The 20828-nt window shown below is 36.7% G+C and overlaps 1 protein-coding gene across 1 annotated transcript in view; it reads left to right on the forward strand.

The window, feature by feature from the left end:
- The window catches only part of DPY19L3 (dpy-19 like C-mannosyltransferase 3), a 75533-nt gene that overhangs the window by 37893 nt on the left and 16812 nt on the right, over nucleotides 1-20828 (forward strand). The window contains exons 7-13 of the mRNA XM_052656515.1: nucleotides 104-238; nucleotides 12705-12836; nucleotides 14171-14272; nucleotides 16395-16468; nucleotides 16633-16791; nucleotides 19909-20031; nucleotides 20400-20511. Of these exons, the coding sequence (XP_052512475.1) occupies nucleotides 104-238; nucleotides 12705-12836; nucleotides 14171-14272; nucleotides 16395-16468; nucleotides 16633-16791; nucleotides 19909-20031; nucleotides 20400-20511 (837 nt within the window). The remainder of the gene's footprint in view (nucleotides 1-103; nucleotides 239-12704; nucleotides 12837-14170; nucleotides 14273-16394; nucleotides 16469-16632; nucleotides 16792-19908; nucleotides 20032-20399; nucleotides 20512-20828) is intronic.

Consider the following 20828-nt stretch of genomic DNA (forward strand, 5'->3'; position numbering starts at 1 on the left):
TTCTGTTTTGTTTATAGAGATATTGGCTGCTCTTGAGAACACTTGTCTGAGAGGCTTTTTATTAGTAGAGACGTGTAAATTATATAAGATTTTCTTTTTACAGAGGCTGACACTTCTTGCCATTTTCATATCAACTTTTCTCTTTAGTCTAACATGGCAATTTAATCAATTTATGATGCTGATGCAAGCATTAGTGCTGTTCATTCTGGACTCCCTAGACATGTTGCCAGCAGTGAAGGTAAGCTTTGCTTTCTTTTCTCAGTTGAGATGGTCATTGTTTAATGTTTTATATCATAGAGTGAGCTCAAAATATGCACATGCTTAATGATAAAGTTGAAGCTGCTTCTTAACTGTAATGTAAATATGTTGTAGTCAGTTGAAGTTGAGTAATTTATACAGCCTAGTTTGATGATTTTAACTTTTGTCCTGCTTATTTTACATTAAAAGACATATTTATTTGGAGCACTAGTGTCTGAGTCAGTGGTCCTTTATAGAGTTTACTTAAATGGTAAAATATAGGATAGCTGTCTTAAAATGCGTTACTGTGTATTGCCCCATCCTTTTCCCCCCTAAGGAAATCAGTGGATGTATAACAACTTTGCTGTGGTACTTTATAAAATTTTCGTAGTAGCATTTACCAGTGTGGGGTCTGAATCCCTATTGATTGGTCAGAGGCCACCTATGAAATAAGGAAATTATGAAGGAAAGCGTTGTTTGTCTCCCAGTGTGTGCTGCTGTCATTTAACTGCATGGTTTTTGTCACGTGCAGAAATATGTTATAATGTATTGTGTATAATTTTAACTTGCTCATAGTTACTATTCTAAAGTAAAGTATATAAAGTAAATATTCTTAAGTATTTCCCAAGTACAATGAAATATTATCCCCAGACCTAGGGCAGCAATATAATCTAATAGAGAAGAGTTGAGCTCACATATTCCATGTCCGAAGAGGTGTAGCACTCTTTGAAAACTGACTGAATCTGAATTAGGAAATATTAAAATCAGTCAGCACAGAAAACACAGATGGGAACCCATACAAGATGTTGTCCCATCCATTGGGAGTTTGCCATCTAACTTGGGAAATGAAGATGTCTATACAATTAGATGTCTAATATATACATCTATATATCTATATCTCTCCTCTATCTATATAGATAGATGTCAATTTGTAGTGATAATAAGCAATAGAAGTCTAGGAGAGGAAAGTTATTTTTAGGCTAAAAAGGTTTCACAGAAATGAGATGCTCGAGCTGGACAAAAAATGAAGAGAGTAGAATTTGGATGGAGTGTGAGAAGGCAAAATAATAAAGGTAAAATACAGTAAAGAAAGCAGGTGGATAAATGGGAAAAGAATCAAAAAAGAATGGATACTGATATGGGTATAACTGAATCACTTTGCTGTGCACCTAATAGCCAACACATCATTGTTAATCAAGTAAACTCCAACATAAAATAAAAATTTTAAAATTTAGAAAAAATTAAAAAAGAAAGCAGGTGGATAAGCGAAAGCTAGAATGTATACGTGTGTATGTGTATATGTGTGATACTGGATAATAATAATAGAACCCACGTGCCTGTAAAAGCTATATGTACAAATGAAGCTGAGTCCATTCCTGTCGGTTTATTTTGGCTTTCCTGTTTTGTTAACTCTTTATACTTAGCTCATGGAGACTTGCAAGTTAAGGGGAAAGACTGCCTAGATGCCTCTGTATTTCTCCTTGTCATACACTCCTAGGCCAGTTGGTGTCTTCATATCACTCCCCCACCCCCACCAACAAGTACGTTCAAAAGAACACTGTCCACTGTAACATAAATAAATTGATTTATTAATTAATTAATGGAAGAAATTTAAAAATAAATAATGATAAATTTTGAAAATATAATTATGAAGTTTTTCTGTAGTATATAATTTTCTCTAGTGTATTTTTACAGTAAGTATCAAAAGCCCAAGAAAACGTGTTTTGTCTTTTCACCAGACTTGCACTTCTTGAAATTTATCATAAGGAAATAATCAAAGATGTTCATTTTAGTTGTATTGTAATAAGAAAAGTCTGGAAATGACCTAAGTCAATAGCAATAGAGTACTGTTAAATAAACATGTCTTAACTATGTAACAGAGTGTTATATAACCATTAGTTTTCCTTCTCCCTTGTTTCCAAGAGTAAAACATGTATATAGAAAGGAAAGTTTCCAGAAATATATACATTAAGTATTAGCAGTCATCTGATCCGTGGGTGGGGAACATCCCCTGAGGAAGGAAATGACAGTCCGCTGTAGTATCCTTGCCTGGGAAATCCCATGGACAGAGGAGTCTCGTGAGCTATAGTCCATGGTGTCGCAAAAGAGTCAGATATGACTTAGCAACTAAACAACAACAAAATGTGCTTAGTACTCTTATTTTCTTTTTGTTCTATAGATCTCTTGGATTTTCCATAATAAACATCTTTCTTTTTTTTTAAATAGAAAACAATAAAAGATACTATTTTTGCACACGCAAAACTAAAGAATAATACAGCTGATTTATTTTATATTCAGTTCTGAACTTCACCGAACTTTTCATATTTGAAACTCTGTTGGTGTTAGAAGTAGTGTCAGAATTTAAGGAGGAACAGTATCATAATGAAAGGATCCTGGCTTATAATACCAAGTTGCTACTATCAGTTCTGAAAATAACTAGCTCTTTAAGAGCCTTAGTTTCTTCATAAACTGGAATCATGATCTCTAATCATGTCACATGGGAAAGAGTCAGAATAATTGATACAGAAAAGGATAATACAAATTCAGAGCCTGATGTGGTGATAAAAAACTATATTTTTCTGTACACATCATCTTTTCATGGATGATGGAAAATCTCTTAAAATCAAAAGTGAAGTTTTCAGTGAGAAATGTGTACAGAATTTAAAAATATAAAATAGAACAGTAAATGTTATTATTAAGCATGTAATTCTGTTCCATTACTAAGAATATAGAGATTACCTATTATGAAAACAAGACACATTAGTGATTAATACCTGGGAGGCAATTTAAAAATACTCAATAAATTTCCAGACGAAATGAAGTAAACACACTTCTCCTTATTCCTCCTACTGCTGCTGCTACTGCTAAGTTGCTTCAGTCGTCTCTGACTCTGTGCAACCCCATAGATGGAAGCCCACCAGGCTCCCCTGTCCCTGGGATTCTCCAGGCAAGAACACTGGAGTGGGCTGCCATTTCCTTCTCCAATGCAGGAAAGTGAAAAGGGAAAGTGAAGTCGCTCAGTCGTGTCCAACTCTTAGCGACCCCATGGACTGCAGCCCACCAGGCTCCTCCATCCATGGAATTTTCCAGGCAAGAATACTGGAGTGGGGTGCCATTGCCTTCTCCTATTCCTCCTACTAAGTAGAATTAAAAGCAGCCTTAGATGTTATATAAAAAACAAACATAAGATTTTGAGAGGTGGAGAAAAGAAAGTAGACTATGCCTCGAGACCTCAAGACCAAAGAAAAACATGACAGTGAGTTCCCTCAATTTTCTCTTTGTTGTATTTATCTCAGACTAAGTACTAGAGTAGTTAACAACCAGGAAATGGATTCAGAGGGGAAAAAAGCCTCAAGGAAAAGGTGAAGCATGAATGCCACATGGGGAATCTCCAACTTCTAACTATTGGTAATAAGACAGCCCTTCCCCTCTTTGCCAGGATGGTGTCAGCAGATGCCTTTTGGGGAGCCTAAACTTTCGTCTTCACCTTGCAGTAATGAGATGCCCCCTTAAAAGTCAGCAGAGGTCAAATGGGCATCCTGGACAGCCAGATTCATCTGGAAATAATTAGGCAGCATCCTTCTTTCCTCAGTGGCCTGAGGCTGGGATGGTATCAGAGGAGGTCTGCTGACAATGAAGGTTTACAGAAGGTTCCAAGATCCATAATATCCTACAGTACAGTTGAAGATCATTTATTAAACTAAGAACCAGGGAAATCTCTTGAATGAACAGAGATGAACAGGTGGCAACACCAAGACACACGAAAGTTGAATTATCTGACAAGGAATTTAAAGCAGCCATCATAAAATTGTCATTGAGCAATTACAAATGCACAGAAACAAAAGAAAAAATAGAAACTCTCAACTGAGATTTAAAAGATAAAAAGCAAATGAAAATTTTACAACTGAAAAATTCCAATAATGAAAGTAAAAGCCTCAGAAGATCAATTCAACAGTGGACTGGAATGGTCAGAGGAAAGAATCAGTGAACTTGAAGGTAGGACAATTTAGAAATTAACTAATTTGAACATGAAAATAGACTGGAAAAAGTGAACAGAGCCTCAGAAACTGGTGGGACCGTAGCAGGAACTTGAATTCATGTAATCAGAACCCCGAGAGGAGAGAAGGAGTGTTAAACTGGAAAAAAGTATGTCAAAAAATACGTTTTTGAAGGAATGATCAAAAACTTTACATATTTGGGAGAACCTACAGAATCAAGACGTTGAGCTAATGTCGAATAGTATAAACCAAATAAATCAATGCCAAAATGCATCATAATCAAACTTCTGGAGGCTAAGGATTTTTCTGTGAAATCCATCAGAGAAAAATGATACTGATAGGGGTAAACCAATTTGAATGACAGTGAATTTCTCATCAGAAACCATGGTGCTGAAAGAAAACAATGGTCAACCCAGAGTCTTATGCCCAGCCAAAATATCTTTCAGGAAAGACAGAGAAAGCAAAACATTCTCAGATGAAGGAAAACTAACAGAATTTCTTACCAACAGACCTACTGTTTTTAAAAACTGGTAAATGAAGTTATTGAAACAGAAGGAAGTGATAAAAGGAGAAATGTTGGGACATCAAGAACAAATAAAAGGCAATTAAAAATAAAAATATTAATTCAGTTGACTTCAGTCATTCAGCCATGTCTGACTCTGCAACCCCGTGGACTGCAGCACACCAGGCTTACCTGTCCATCACCAACTCCTGGAACTCGCTCAGATTCATGTCCATCAAGTTGGTGGTGCCATCCAACCATTAATCCTCTGACGTTCCCTTCTCCTTCTGCCTTCAGTCTTTCCCAGCATCAGGGTCTTTTCTAAGGAGTCAGTTCTTCTCATCAGGTGGCCAAAGTATTGGAGCTTCAACTTCATCATCAGTCCTTCTAATGAATGTTCAGGACTGATTTTCTTTAGGATTGACTAGCTTGATCTCCTTGCAGTCCAAGGGACTCTCAAGAGTCTTCTCCAACACCACAGTTCAAAAGCATCAATTCTTCAGCACTCAGCTTTATGACTAATGGAAAAACCATAGCCTTGACTGCATCAACCTTTGTCAGCAAAGTAATATCTCTGCTTTTTAATATTCTGTCTAGGTTGGTCATAGCTTTTCTTCCAAGGAGCCAGTGTCTTTTAATTTCATGATGGCAGTCACCACCTGCAGTGAGTTTGGAGCCCAAGAAAATAAAGTCTGTCACTGTTTCCATGGTTTCCCCATCTATTTGCCATGAAGTAATGGGAACTGATGCCATGATCTTAGTTTTTTGAAAGTTGAGGTTTAAGCCAGCTTTTTCACTCTCCTCTTTCACTAGCATCAAGAGGCTCTTTAGTTCCTCTTTGCTTTCTGCCATAAGAGTGGTATCATCTGCATATCTGAGGTTATTGATATTTCTCCCTGCAATCTTGATTCCAGCTTGTGCTTCATCCAGCCCAACATTTCGCATGATGTACTCTGCATATAAATTAAATAAGGAGGGTGGCAAGATACAGCCTTGTGGTACTCCTTTCCCAATTTGGAACCAGATGAAGCAAGTTTGTTTTGTGAAAGTTGCTCAGGCATGTCCAGCTCTTTGCAACCCCATGGACTGTAGCCTACCAGGCTCCTCTGTCCATAGAATTCTCCAGGCCAGAATACTGAATACTGGAGTGAGTAGCTCCCTTAATTTTGAGTTATACTTAATTTAAAAATATGAATTAAGTATAATAAACTTGTCTCATCTTGAGTGTTCTAAATTATGTTTGATAGCTGAAGCAAAAGTTACTAATATTGCCTGTGGTTCTCTATGTAGAGGAAATACTTAAGACAGTTGTAAATGAGAAAAGTGAAGGGACTTAAATTGAGGTAAAATTTCTAGACTTGATTCAAACTGATAAAATGTCTACACCAGTAGACTAGAATAAGTTAGAATGCATAATGTAATAATCCAGGACAGCCACTAAAAACCTGTACAAAGAGATACATTCAGAAATACTATAAATAAGTAAAAATAGAATTCAAAGAATGTTCAAGTGACCCACAGGAAGGCAGAAAAGAGAAAACAAATAGAAAACAGAGTGAACAAAGAGCAAATGATAAAATGACTGATTTTAAGATCTAGCACAGCAATAATTACTTAGGGCTTCCCTGGTGGCTCAGAGGGTAAAGAGTCTGCCTGCAGTGCAGGGAGCTTGGGTTCAGTCCCCAGGTTGAGAAGATGCCCTGGAGAAGGGAATGGCATACCACTCCAGTATTCTTGCCTGGAGAATTCCATGGCGAGAAGAGCCTGGTGAGCTACAGTCCACGGGGTCACAAAGAGTCAGAGACGACTGAGCTATTAACACACATATGGCTACTAACACACACAGGGCAATGAAATACAAAAACTTGAAGACAGAGATGGGTTAAAGCAGATTAAAAACACACAACCAAAATGTTTTCCATAAGAAATTCACTTCACACAAAACAAACAATATAGGAAGATTGAAACTAAGAGAGTTGGAAAAGATAACACCGTTGCAAATATTAACCAAAAAAAGTAGGAGTGGCTGTATTAATATCAGATAAAGTAGGCATGAGAACAAAGGAAATTACCAGAATACTGTATATTGAAAAAAGGATTCATCTACCAAGAAGACATGAGAACTCTAAATGCATATGTACTAAACAGCAGTGCCACAATATATATGAAACAGAAACGGACAGAACTAAAAGGAGAAATAGACAAACCTACAGACAGGGTCGAGGATATCAGCAACCCTCTCTCAACAATTGAGAACCAGACAGAAATCATTGAGGATATAGCACTGAACAACACCATCATCAACCGACAGGATCTAACTAACGTTTATAGAACACCCCACCCAACAACAGCAGAATACCCAGTGGATTGAATCAGTGGATTCAAACTGGAAATCATACAAAAAGGTAGGAAACTTTCCAAACTTGGAGACTAAATAGTGCACTTCTAAATAATCTATGGGACAAAAAGGCAGCCTTGAGCAAACAATGAATTCAGTGACAACAAAAATGCAAGACGTCAAGCCTTTCGGGGTGCAGCTAGAGCAGCACGAAGAGAGAAATCTGGAGCACTGCATACTTACATGCTCACTCACAAAGGGGGACCTCAGTCACGACCAAGCTGCCGGCTTTTTGTTGTTCAGTCACGAAGCTGTGTCTAACTCTCTGCAACACCGTGGACTGCAGCATGTCAGCCTTCCGTGTCCTTCACTATCTCCCAGAGTTTGCTCACACTCATGCGCATTGAGTTGGTGATGCCTTCCAACCATCTCCTCCTTTGTCCGTCCCCTTTTCCTATGTAGGGGATATGCTATGCACAGGCTTGTACTATAATTAACATGGCTTCTTTGAAAAAGAATGACTTTCTCCTCACCCCCTGATGAAGGGCTGGGAGCAGTAAAACGTATATCATGGAAAGACATCTTGAAAACAAGATGTTGAAGTTTTGATGTGACTGATGGAAAACCGTAACCAGAGCCTTGAGGGCATTGCTGAGAAAGGTTGTCACTAACCAAAGAGCTAAACAAAGTCATGAAAGGCCTGAAGGCTTGACATTGTGGACCGTGCATTGTAGATGTTTATCCCCAATCTGAGATTGTAAAGAACAGATGCCTTTAGAGCACAAACAAGGAAGTAGAAGTTAACAATAAAAGGCATGCAAGGATTAGGATCTGGGCTTTTGCCTGTGAATGGCATCAGACCCCTGAGTCGTCTTTTTATTTCTGAGTGTTCTTTTTCTTTATTCTTCTGTGGCACTCTTCCCTCGGGTCGGTTCGTTGTTGGGCTGGTCCCAACATTTGGCACCTGAACAGGGACCCTGGCCCTCAATCTTTCTCAACATCAGGGTCTTGTCCAGTGAGTTGACTCTTCACATCAGGTGGCCAAAGTATTGGAGCTTCAGCTTTAGTCCAAAGAATATTCAGGGTTTATTTCCTTTAGGACTGACTGCTTTGATCTTTTGCTGTCCAAGGGACTCTCAAGAATCTTCTCTAGCACCACAATTCAAACACATTAATTCTTTGGCCCTCAGCTTTCTTTATGGTCCAACTCTCACAATCCATACATGGCTACTGGAAAAACCATAGTTTTTACTATTCAGACCTTTGTCAGCAAAATGATGTCTCTGTCTTTAATCTGCTCTCTTGTTCAGTCACTCAGTCATGTATGACTCTTTCCAACCCCGTGGACTGCAGTATGCCAGGCTTCCCTGTCCTTCACCATCTCCCAGAGCTTGTGTCAGTGATGCCATCCAACCATCTCATTCTCTGTCATCCCCTTCTCTTACTGCCTTCAGTCTTTCCCAACATCAAGGTCTTTTCCAGTAAGTTAGCTCTTTGCCTCAGGTGGCCAAAGGATTGGAGCTTCAGCTTCAGCTTCAGTCCTTCCAATGAATATCCAGAGTTGATTTCTTTAGGATGGACTGACTTGATCTCCTTGCAGTACAAGAGGCTGTCAAAAGTCTTCCCTAACATTACAGTTCAAAAGCATCAATTCTTTGATGCTCAGCCTTCTTTATGGTCCAGTTCTCATGTCCATACATGACTACTAGAAAAACCATAGCTTTGACTAGATGGACCTTTGTCGGCAAATTAATGTCTCTGCTTTTTAATATGCTGTCTAGGTTTGTCATTGCTTTTCTTCCAAGGAGCAAATGTCTTTTAATTTCATGGCTGCGGTTACCATCTGCAGTGATTTTGGAGCCCAAGAAAATAAAGTCTGTTACTGTTTGCGTTGTTTCCCCATCTATATGCCATGAAGTGATGGGACCAGATACCATGATCTTAGTTTTTTGAAAGTTGAGTTTTAAGCCAGTTTTTTCACTCTTCTGTTTCACCTTCATCAACAGGCTCTTTAGTTCCTCTTCGCTTTCTGCCGTAAGGATGGTGTCATCCGCATATCTGAGGTTATTGATATTTCTCCCTGCAATCTTGATTCTAGTTAGTGCTTCATCCAACCCAGCATTTCACATGATGTACTCTGCATATAAGTTAAATAAACAGGGCAACAATATACAGCCTTGATGTGCTCCTTTCCCAAGTTTGAACCAGTCTCTTGTTCCATCTTCAGTTCTAACTGTTGCTTCTTGACCTGCATACATATTTTTCAGGAAGCAGGTAAGGTGGTCAGGTATTCCCACCTTTTAAGAATTTCACACACTTTGTTACAATCCACACAAAGACTTTAGTGTAGTCAATGAACCAGAAGTAGAAGTTTTTTGGAATTTCCTTGCTTTTTCTATGATCTAGTGTATGCTGGCAATTTGATCTCTGGTTTCTCTGCCTTTTCTAAATGCATCTTGTACATCTGGAAGTTCTCAGTTTACGTACTGCTGAATTGGAGGATTTTGAGCTTGACTTTGCTCACTTGTGAAATGAGTGCAGTTGTGCAGTAATTTGACATTCTTTGGCATTGCCTTTCTTTGGGATTGGAATGATAACTGACCTTTTCCAGTCCTCTGGCCACTGCTGAGTTTTCCAAATTTGCTGGCATATTGAGTACAGCACTTTAACAGCATCATCTTTTAGGATTTGAAGTAGCTCAACTGGAATTCCATCACCCCCACTAGCTTTGTTCGTAGTGCTGGTTCCTTAGACCCACTTGACTTCACACTCCAGGATGTCTGGCTCTAAGAGAGTGATCACACCATCATGGTTATCTGGGTCATTAAAATCTTTTTTGTATAGTTCTGTATATTCTTGCCACCTCTTCTTAATATTTTCTGCTTCTGTTAAGTCCATACCATTTCTGTCCTTTATTGTGCCCATCTTTGCATGAAATATTCCCTTGGGATCTCTGATTTTCTTGAAGAGATCTCTAGTCTTTCCCATTCTATTGTTTTCCTCTATATCTTTGCATTGCTCACTTAGGAAGGTTTTCTTATTTCTCCTTGCTATTCTCTCGAACTTTGCATTTAGTTGGATATATCTTTTCTCCTTCGCCTTTCACTTCTCTTCTTTTCTCAGCTGTATGTAAGTGTTCCTTAAACAACCATTTTGCCTTTTTTGCATTTCTTTTTCTCGGGGATGGTTTTGATCACTGCCTCCTGTGCAATGTAATGAACCTCCGTCCATAGTTCTTCAGGCATTCTTTCAGATCTAATCCCTTGAATCGATTATCTGTGTGTCACTTCCACTGTATAATTGTAAGGGATTTGATTTAGGCCATACCTGAATGGTCTAGTGGTTTTCCCTACTTTCTTCAATTTAAGTCTGAATTTTGCAATGAGTTCATGATCTGAGCCACAGTCAGCTCCCAGTCTTGTTTTTCCTGACTGTATAGAGCTTGTCCGTTTTCAATTACAAAGAATATAATCAATCTGATTTTGGTATTGACTATATGGGTGATGTTTATGTGTAGAGTCATCTCTTGTATTGTTGGAAGAGGGTGTTTGCTATGACCAGTGTGTTCTTTTGGCAAAACTCTGTTAGGCTTTGCCCTGTTTCATTTTGTACTTTAAGGCCAAACTTGCTTGTTACTCTAGATATCTCTTGACTTCCTGCTTTTGCATTCCAGTCCCCTGTGATGAAAAGGACATCTTTTTTGGGTATTAGATCCAGAATGCCTTGTAGGTCTTCATAGAACCGTTCAACTTCAGCTTCTTCAGCATTACTGGTTGAGGCATAGACTTGGATTACTGTGATATTGAATGGCTTGCCTTTGACTGTATACCAGACCACCTTACCTTTCTCCTGAGAAACCTGTATGCAGGTGAAGAAGCAGCAGTTAAAACTGGACATGGAACAATAAACTGGATCATATTGGAAAAAGAATACGTCAAGCCTGTATATTATCACCCTATTTATTTAACTTATATGTAGAGGACATCGTGTGAAATGCTAGGCTGGCTACATCTCAAGCTGGAATCAAGCTTTCCAGGAGAAATATCAGCAACCTCAGATATCCAGATGATACTACTGTAATGGTAGAAAGTATAGAGGAAATAAAGAGCATCCTGATGAGGATCATGAGTTTGGGTAAACTCCGGGAGTTGGTGATGGACAGGGAGGCCTGGCGTTCTGCAGTCCATGGGGTCGCAAAGAGTTGGACACGACTGAGCAACTGAACTGATCTGAACTAATGAGGATCAAAGAGGAAAATGAAAACACTGGCTTGAAATTCAACATTCAAAAAAACTAAGATCATGGCATCAGGGCCCATCACTTCATGGCAGATAGAAGGTGGGGGAGGGAGTGGAAGCAGTGACAGATTTTATTTTCTTGGGTTCCAAAATCATTGTGAACAGTGACTGCAGCCATGAAATTGAGAGACACTTTTTCCTTGTAAGAAAAGCTATGACAAACCTAGACAGCGTATTAAAAAGCAGAAATATCCTTTTGCCAACAAAGGTCTGTATAGTCAAAGCTATGGTTTTTCCAGTAGTCACATGGATGTGAGAGTTGGTCTATAAAGAACGCTGAGCACTGAAGAATTTATGCTTTCAAATTGTAATGCTAGAGAAGACTCTTGAGAGTCCCTTGGACTGCAAGGAGATCAAACCAGTCAATCCTACAGGAAATCAACCCTAAATATTCATTGGAAGGACTGAAATTTAAGCTCCAATACTTTGACAATCTAATGCAAAGAGCCGACTCACCAAAATAGACCCTAGTGCTGGGAAAGATTGAAGGCAAAAAGAGAAAAGGCTGACAGAGGACGACATATTAGATAGCATCACTGACTTAATGGATATGAATTTTAGGAAACTCCGTAAGATAGTGGAGGACAGAGGAGTCACGTGCTGCAGCCCGGGGAGTCACAAAGAGTCAGACTCAACTTACCGACTAAACAACAGCAACAAAATCACGAGTATGTAAAAGAAGAAAAAAATTGATGAATTGGACTTCATCAAAATTAAAAACTTTTGTACTTCAAAGAATATTACCAAGAAAGTAAAAAGACAGCTTAGAAAATGGGGGACAAAATTTGCAAATCACATGTTTGAAAAGAGATTTCCAGGATATATAAAGAATTCTTACAGTACTTTCAATAGTTAAATATAGGAAAAGCTTAAATAAATATTTCTCCAGAGAAGATACATAAAGGTTCAATAACCCATGAAGATGTTCAACATCATTAGGGAAGATTGAGAAATAAAAGATTGGGAAATAATGTATACGTTAAATCATTGGTTATTGGAATATGATAAAATATTATAAACTGTAACTGTAAAGGAATTTAGAAAATTGAAAGCTATTAACAGCATTTGCCTATTTCTAGAATTTATTTATACCATTGTTTGCTTCCTCTACTTCATATATTTCCTTTCTTTTTAATGTTATAAAGTTTAAAATGTTCTATAACTAAAAGGTATAATGTTGTATTTTCCTTTCTTAGATTGTATTACTTGAAGCTAGGTGTGCTTTCTGCATTATTTATAACTAGAGATGTATTCAGCTAGGGACCAACCCTTCAGCATGTGGGAGTCCCCTGATAAAATCTGTTTAACCATCTAATCTTTGGTTGTTGCAGGTGACATGGCTGTATGGTATACAGCTCACAGGTTTACTCCTGGTCTGCCTGCTTCAGTTTTTTAATTCCATGATTCTTGGATCATTGCTTATTAGTTTTAACCTTTCAGTATTAATTGCAAGAAAACTTCAGGTAGGACTTTTTTTTTTGTCCTTAAACTTTTTAAAAAATGTGTATTTGTTTGGACCATGTCTTCTTATAGGATACAAAGGAAAATTTATGACCAAACTCCCACTAAATCACAGTAGGGGCATTTTTTTTTTTTGAAGTGCATGGTATAGCATTTGTTTTCAAGCTCTCTGATATGTCATCATCCCTTTGTTGTGACATTATTATTTCCTAAAAAATTGGAATCTTAATTAAAATCTTAATTATTATATACTTATTTGAATGCTATTGGTTTAAAGTTGAAGTAAAAGAGAAAAAAATGTTAACTTTTCAAGTGTGAACTCAAGAATGAGAAGAACCTATTGCTTGTAGGAAGTTTGTCACAGTCTTTAAAGTTGGTGGACACCTTGTTATTTGAAGTAGTAACACCACTCTCCCTCATTCTTACATATTATATTATTATTATTATTGATTTTTAAGTCAGTTAAAATTAACAGTTTTGAGAATTTGAGGTTCCAAATAAATAAATACCTTGGGACACTTACTAGAATAACATGTTTGACATTCACCTAATCTTTGACTTTATTATACAATTAAAATTTGTTAAATTTACATAAAATTTGAGTTAGTTGTCGTTTCCTTAATAATGCTGCAAAGCCTATTCTCTGTCTCATAAGCATATGAGAAACATTTCTCATAATCACTTTTAAATCAAGAAGCTGTTTTGTTTTCCATTTGGGGAAGAATAAATCCTTTTTCTTACTAGTCTTTTGAGTGAGAATTGCTATGGCAAATCCTCACAAAGATTTTAGTAAATGGCTTTTAGCTGACTGTTAGAAACTGTATGTTTCACTTATCCTTTTAACCTTAATTAGAAATGAATTATCACTCATCTTTGAACTGTTTAGATATTATATTTGATAATCTGTGAAGTTATTTGAGTGTTACAATAAAACTGTTATATATCAAAGAGCACAATTTATTTTTTATGCTGGTGTTTTTATTTAATGGGTTATAGTCTGTGACATACAAAGCAGTGGATAAATCATCAAAAGATTTCTTCAGTCAGTATGAGCTGAGTACCTTCTAAGGAACCGACTCCATTCTCTGGTTGAAGAGGTCTTTAAAACAGAAAGGACTTGGTTACATTCTTTATCATATGGAGCTTATTATTAAGTGATTCATTTACTATTAGAAAATAACAAATTTTAAGCAATGTTACTGCATGAAAATTAGGTTATATTTTCTCTGTATGTTGCATGACTCAATGTTTTAAATCTTTTAAGTAATCTCATTTTAAATGTTTATGAAGTGAAATGAATATTAAAAAATTAAAACTTAACTCTCTTAATTTCTAGAAAAATCTGAAAACTGGAAACTTCCTTAATAGACTTGGGAAACTATTGTTACATTTATTTGTCGTTTTATGTTTGACACTTTTTCTCAACAACATTATTAAGGTATGTTTATAAAATGATGTATTTAATTTAGCATTACTGAAGAGTTACTAGTTTTACTTTAAACAGATTCAGTTTTACCTTTGTTTCAGTAACAGGATTGTTTTCTTTATTTTAGTCCTTGATTTCTATTCACTCTTTAACATGTTCTACTTTGAACCCACCTTTAAGTTTATTAAACTTTTTTAAAAACTCAGCTTTAAGAGCATTTAACAAGCATTTCTCTAAATTTAAAAAATCTACTTTTTAGAGATTGTTTTCTGTACTATATATAGTACTAAAAAAAATGATGTGATTTTTATTGGATTAAGTTCATAAATAAAACTAGCTTTATTATCAGAGCCACATTGATTGATGGAGATGATTTCACCCCTCTGGGAAGGCCGGACCAGGACAGACCCTTTCTCTAGGAGAATGGCAGTCCCTCCCCCTGTGTGTTGACTGTCAAAGAAAGAAAAAAAGACCCTTCACTCAGCCAGCTACATTACACACCTTTACTCCAGGTCCTTGTCACTATGTCCTTAAACTCCATTATTGGTCAGTACTCACCAAAAACATTTGAGCGGAACAATCAGCATTTCTGAAAGACTGGCTGAAAGTTATGCAGTCTGTTCATTTCACCACTCTAGATGTTCAGTTATCTGTGTCTGGATTAAACCAGGAGAGAGCTGCATATCTGGACCACTGTTCTTTGACTCCCCCAAAAAATAACGTCTATTGAATTGCACTTGACATTCTGCCAGCCACCTAATGAGAAGAGTTAGGGAGAGATACTCTTTGAGACTGCTCACTGTTTTTAATATACAAGATTTCTCTTGAGTCTCAATTTTAAGACCATAAGGATCTCTTCTAAGCAACTGATTGGTTTTAATCTTATGACCCTGTGAGTAGCATAAAGGCTTTTATTTCCTTCTTTGCATTTTCTGCTAGAATGCTTGAGTCCAGATTTGTGGCTCATCTCTAGTGAATATATTTTATGTACCAACCTCAGTTCTGGATTAATCATATTTTTTTTCTATCTTCATTTTTCTTCTGATATAATTTCTTCACCCATTTATGTTATATGAATTTTTGTAAGCCATAAATTAAAAATAAAATAATGTGAATTAAAATTATACTCATTAATGATAAACACTGGCATTTGTCTCTTCACCCCTTGAGGGTTACTCCTGTGTCTTGAATTATCTTTGAGTGAATGAGTCTTGTATCAGCAAAATAGGATTTGTGGACTATGTTCCTGTTTGAGGTTTCAGATCATGATATTATCAGTTTTCTGATTTAAAAAATTGTACTCACTGGGGCTTCAGCCATCTTGCTTTCCCTGAAACCAAAGAACCTCATCTTTTATCTATTTTGCATATTGAACTTAAGCCTAGATTTTGTTTGCAAAAGTGATTCTGCTAAAAAAAAAAAAAAGGGGGAAGAAAGGGAATTTGAAAAGCTCAGCTTTTGAATAAAATAATGCCATCTGCAGCAACATGGATGGATCTAGAGATTATCATACTAAGTGAAGTAAATCGGACAGAGACAGACAAGTATCGCACATCACTTACATGTGGAATCTAAAATATGATACGAATGAATTTATTTACAAAACAGAAACAGACTCACAGACATAGAGGACAAGCTTATGGTCACCAAAGGGGAAAGGAGTTCAGGGAAGGATAAATTAGGAGCTTGGGATTAGTAGATGCACACTGCTGCTGCTGCTACTAAGTCACTTCAGTCGTGTCCGACTCTGAGATGCACACTACTATATATAAAACAGATAAAGAACAAGGTCCTGCTGTATAGTACAGGGAACTATATTCAATATCCTGTAGCAAATCATAATGGAAACAAATATATGTATGTATAACAGAGTCACTTTGCTGTATACCAGAAACTAACACAACATTGTAAATCAACCACACTGCATTAAAAAACTTCAAAAAAAAAAAAAAAGAAAATCTCAGCTTTCTAATTTCTTGATTCTAAGAATTGTTTTGAACATTTACTAATTTTATACATACACACATACAGTCCTATGAAATGGGACATTGAATAAGTGTATTCAATGGGAAATGATCAGAAAACCATGTATAAGGAGCTAATTAGCAATTTTTGTTTTCTCCCTCCCTGACAGAAAATTCTTAACCTTAAGTCAGACGAACACATATTTAAATTTCTCAAGGCAAAATTTGGATTTGGAGCAACAAGGTATGATTAAATTTAAAGTCTGTGTTTGTTTTTAATATTAAATCAGCAGAGTCTTTAAAATGTAAGTTATCAGTTATTTTAATTTCAGGCTTGTTTTGAGGAAAAATGTGAGGTTTACTTATCTTGTATTGAATTAAATACTTTGCTTTCTTTTTATTTCCCAGAGACTTTGATGCAAACCTATACCTGTGTGAAGAAGCATTTGGCCTTCTACCTCTTAATACATTTGAAAGACTTTCAGATACTCTGCTTTTTTATGCTTATATATTTGTTCTGTCCATCACAGTGATTGCAGCATTAGCTGTGGCCTTCCGTAATCTCAGGTATGGCATATTTCAGAAATCTAATTTTGTGCTTTAATGACCTTGTTCTGTGTTGCAGAAAAATTGCTAAATTGAAAATCGAAGCATTAGATACAGAGCAGAGTACAGTCATCTTAAAGGGAGAACATGCCCAGGTTAGCATGGACGCTACTCTCAGTTGTTATGGGTGGAACAGTGAAGAGACTGTAAATAGTCGTGGTTGCCTTGCACCCAGGTCTGGGTTGAAGTCCTGGCCCCTGCACTTGGGAATGATGGGATCTTTGAGCCAGTTACATAACCTTTCCGTATTTCCATTCCCCTTTCTATAGAATGAGAGCACTAAGAGTATTTACCCATCGAAGCTTTGTGAGAAATAAGTTAAAATTACACAAAGTACTTAGTGCCTTGTGCATAGAGTATTTTGTTGGTTTTAGCTATCATTATCAGGTATTATTCGGAGAAGGCAATGGCACCCCACTCCAGTACTCTTGCCTGGAAAATCCCATGGACGGAGGAGCCTGGTGGGCTACAGTCCAGGGGGTCGCGAAGAGTCGGACACAACTGAGCGCCTTCACTTTCACTTTTCACTTTCATGCATTGGAGAAGGAAATGGCAACCCACTCCAGTGTCCTTGCCTGGAGAATCCCAGGGACGGGGAAGCCTAGTGGGCTGCCGTCTATGGGGTCACACAGAGTCAGACACAACTGAAGCGACTTAGCCACAGCAGCAGCAGCAGCAGCAGGTATTATTATTGATTTACAAACCATTGTTTGTTTTGTTGCATCTTGTTTAAGGGCTTATGAAGTTGGAATGGACCATAATTATTAGCGTCTACTAAAAGTCTTAAGGTATTAATTGACAGTTTTTTTTTTAATGTAGCAATCTGCTAACCTACTTAAAAGAAAAAGTCAGGGAGTATGAAGACTTTTTAAAACCTTATGGAATACCTACCTATCAAGCTGATGGAGGTTTTTGCATTTACTATCCATGTTAAATTGAAAGAAAATTAAGTGTAAGAAGTTGAAGCTGCTGTCATTTGTGAAAATGTAATGAAGCCCAGAAGGAAGCCCTTTTTCTGTGTAGTTACCTTGCCAATTAAGGTGCTGGTGAGCTGATTCACAGCCACCAAGAGTTGGCTGGGAGAAAGTCATTACAGTGAGCCCAGCTCAGCTGAGGTGTTTTATGATTATTAAGAATGAAGCAACATTGAACCATGAAGATATTTCATTGACTATAAACTATTTTAGTATCTTTCAGAAGTGTTCTTTTTATACTGAGCCCAAGATAAAAATTTAGCCCTGTGAAAATAGATGGAAATTATTCTAGACAGTGTAATTTAATATTATTCCAGACACATCAAGTGTCGACAGGACTCTAGACTGCATGCAAAGCAGGAAGTTCAGTTGGCCTGCAGTATTGTGTGAAAATGTCTGCCATGCTCAGTGTGAATCTATGAGCCGTCCCTGGGAGCTGATTTGGTATATGATTATAGATAAAGATTTTAGAGCGTCTTCATCTACCAGGTAGGGATATTAGGACTTGATTAGAGGAAAGCACTACGTTAATTAAAAGTCTCTAAAGAATTACAGTGTCTTAATGTGAATTAATGTCTAAGTAATTTGAAGGAAATACTGTCAACGCCAAGTATTTAAAGTATTCCTGCCTTCTGGTGCTAGGAAGGATGGTACTATTATGTTTATACAGCACATCTACATTAGTGTGCAGTATATAACTGAAAGGGGCGCCCTGCTCTATATTCACAGAGTTAATTGAGCATTCTAGCTCAGTTGCAGGGCCTGGGAGAGGTGTTGCAGAATTCTCCCAAGTATTAAGGGAGGATGAAAGTGTATGTTCTTGTCTGGAGTAATCTTTTAGTGTCACTGGAAGCCAGAGTTTGGGTTGTGATACATAACGTTTAGGTAAAGAATATCACCAGTGGTGAAATTTATCATAGAGTATCATTTTCATTTTCTTAAGTATCTAGGGTTGTGAAAAGAGAATTCCAGGAAATAATAGGTCGGTAGTTATACAGAAGCATTGTACATATCCAAGCCTACTGGATTTGTATGAAGGATAAGTGGAGCCTTTATGGAAGTATTATTTTTATCCTAAGTTGGCAGCCATTACTTGTTTCCTTTTCCCGTTGACAACAAATTGTGCAAATCTGAACGCACTCATCCATCTCAGTATCACTCAAGTAGGAATAACCAGACAGTACATACTTTCCTACTTGATGCAGTATGGAATACGTTGTACCCTCATGAAGTGTACTTGCCAAAATAAATGAACTTGACTCTGATAATTAACCTCTAGATCTAGTAAAAAGTTTATCAAAAATATGAGAATAGAGAATTAGGTTAAATGGCACCACAAGGAGACAATCAGCCAAATCCAGAAGGTGGGAATAGTTATAGGACAAATGATACATTTTCTTCAACAAGTAAATGCCCTTAAAAAGTCGGGAGTGGGGAGTAATTCTGTTGATTGAAAGATAATTTAAAACAGACATTACTGAAATGCAGTATGAAAGCTTTGGATCCTGATTCAAAGAAACTACCTGAAAAAAGCTATTGTAACAAATATAGACACTAGAATATGAACTGGGTGTTAGGTGATGTTAAAGGATTATTGTTAATTTTATGGGTACAATCATTTTAATGTAGCCATATTTGATTTTAAAAATCATGTTAGACATATGTAATGAGATATGGTGATAGGTTAAGAATGTGATCATTGGTTCATAAAACTACTGAGTTCCAAGTTTATGGATATACTTTTATTTCTTATTTGTAAAAACTAGAAAAATATGAGTACTACAACACCTCTGAAGATCTCTTATAGTTTTAGTGATTGCAAAATTTTTTGCTGTCTCTTATAATTGAAGAGATTGAAGGACTTTAAGGTTTTGTTTAAATTAAAATGAAATTTATGCAATTTTAGGTACTCTAATAATATATTTATATTATGACAGTTTGGGCCTCATAAATTCAAAATTGATCAGAGCTGTTCACTTTATTTTAGGGAAATAAAATATTTCTAAATATATGAAGGCATAGCTTTCTTGTATCTTCTTCTTTAACAAAGATTTAGCTGAATTAAAATCAAGAACTAATTTTGTATATGTGCTATTTTATCCAGTGATTCTACCAATCAGCAGTCCATGTGTAAAATGGGAAAGTACACAATTGGCCTGAAACCAGAAACTGCCTACAATTTAATACATACGATTCTGTTTGGATTCTTGGCATTGAGTACAATGAGGTATTTTTGTCTTTATCTATTTATTTTTTTATGACCACTCTTTACCTGACATAGTTTAGCAATGTAATTTGGAAACTGACAATCATCTTCTTAAATGATTATGGTTACCATAAAAACATCCTTATTTACTGTCTTCTCCCAGTACAAAATACCACTTATAAACCAGTTCTAATTACCAAATGTTCCTCTATTTTTACTTATATGATCATTCTCAAAAAGCAATGGAATTAATAACTAACACCTTGGCGGTTGGTTTCTGCATAGTTTTAGTAAGTTCTATGATCACAAATAATATAGCTGCCTTTACAGCTGTCTCGGGCTTCTATACAGTTAGCACTGTTGACCTTTGCCTACCTGTGTCCTTATAGAATGAAGTACCTCTGGACATCCCATATGTGTGTATTTGCGTCATTTGGCTTATGCAGCCCTGAAATATGGGAGTTACTTCTGAAGTTGATCCATCTTTATAACCCAAAGAGGGTCAGTGCTATCTCTTTTTCCATTTCATTTTTATGACTTTCAGTATTTCTTTCATTATCAATTTGTTTTCCCAAGAGTTGTCTAAGTATCAGTTTGATAAAATGGATACTAAACTTTAAAACTAAATTAATTGATATATTATGATTTTTTTAATTTATTTTAATTGGAGGATTATCACTTTACAGTATTGTGATGGCTACTGCTATACATCAACATGAATTGGACACAGGTATACATGTGTCCCCTCCTTCCTGAATTCCCCCTCCCACCTCCCCCCTCCATCCCATCCCTCCAGGTTGTCACAGAGGACCAGCTTT

Source organism: Budorcas taxicolor, chromosome 18, assembly GCF_023091745.1.
Source record: "Budorcas taxicolor isolate Tak-1 chromosome 18, Takin1.1, whole genome shotgun sequence".
Taxonomy (NCBI): Eukaryota; Metazoa; Chordata; class Mammalia; order Artiodactyla; family Bovidae; genus Budorcas; species Budorcas taxicolor.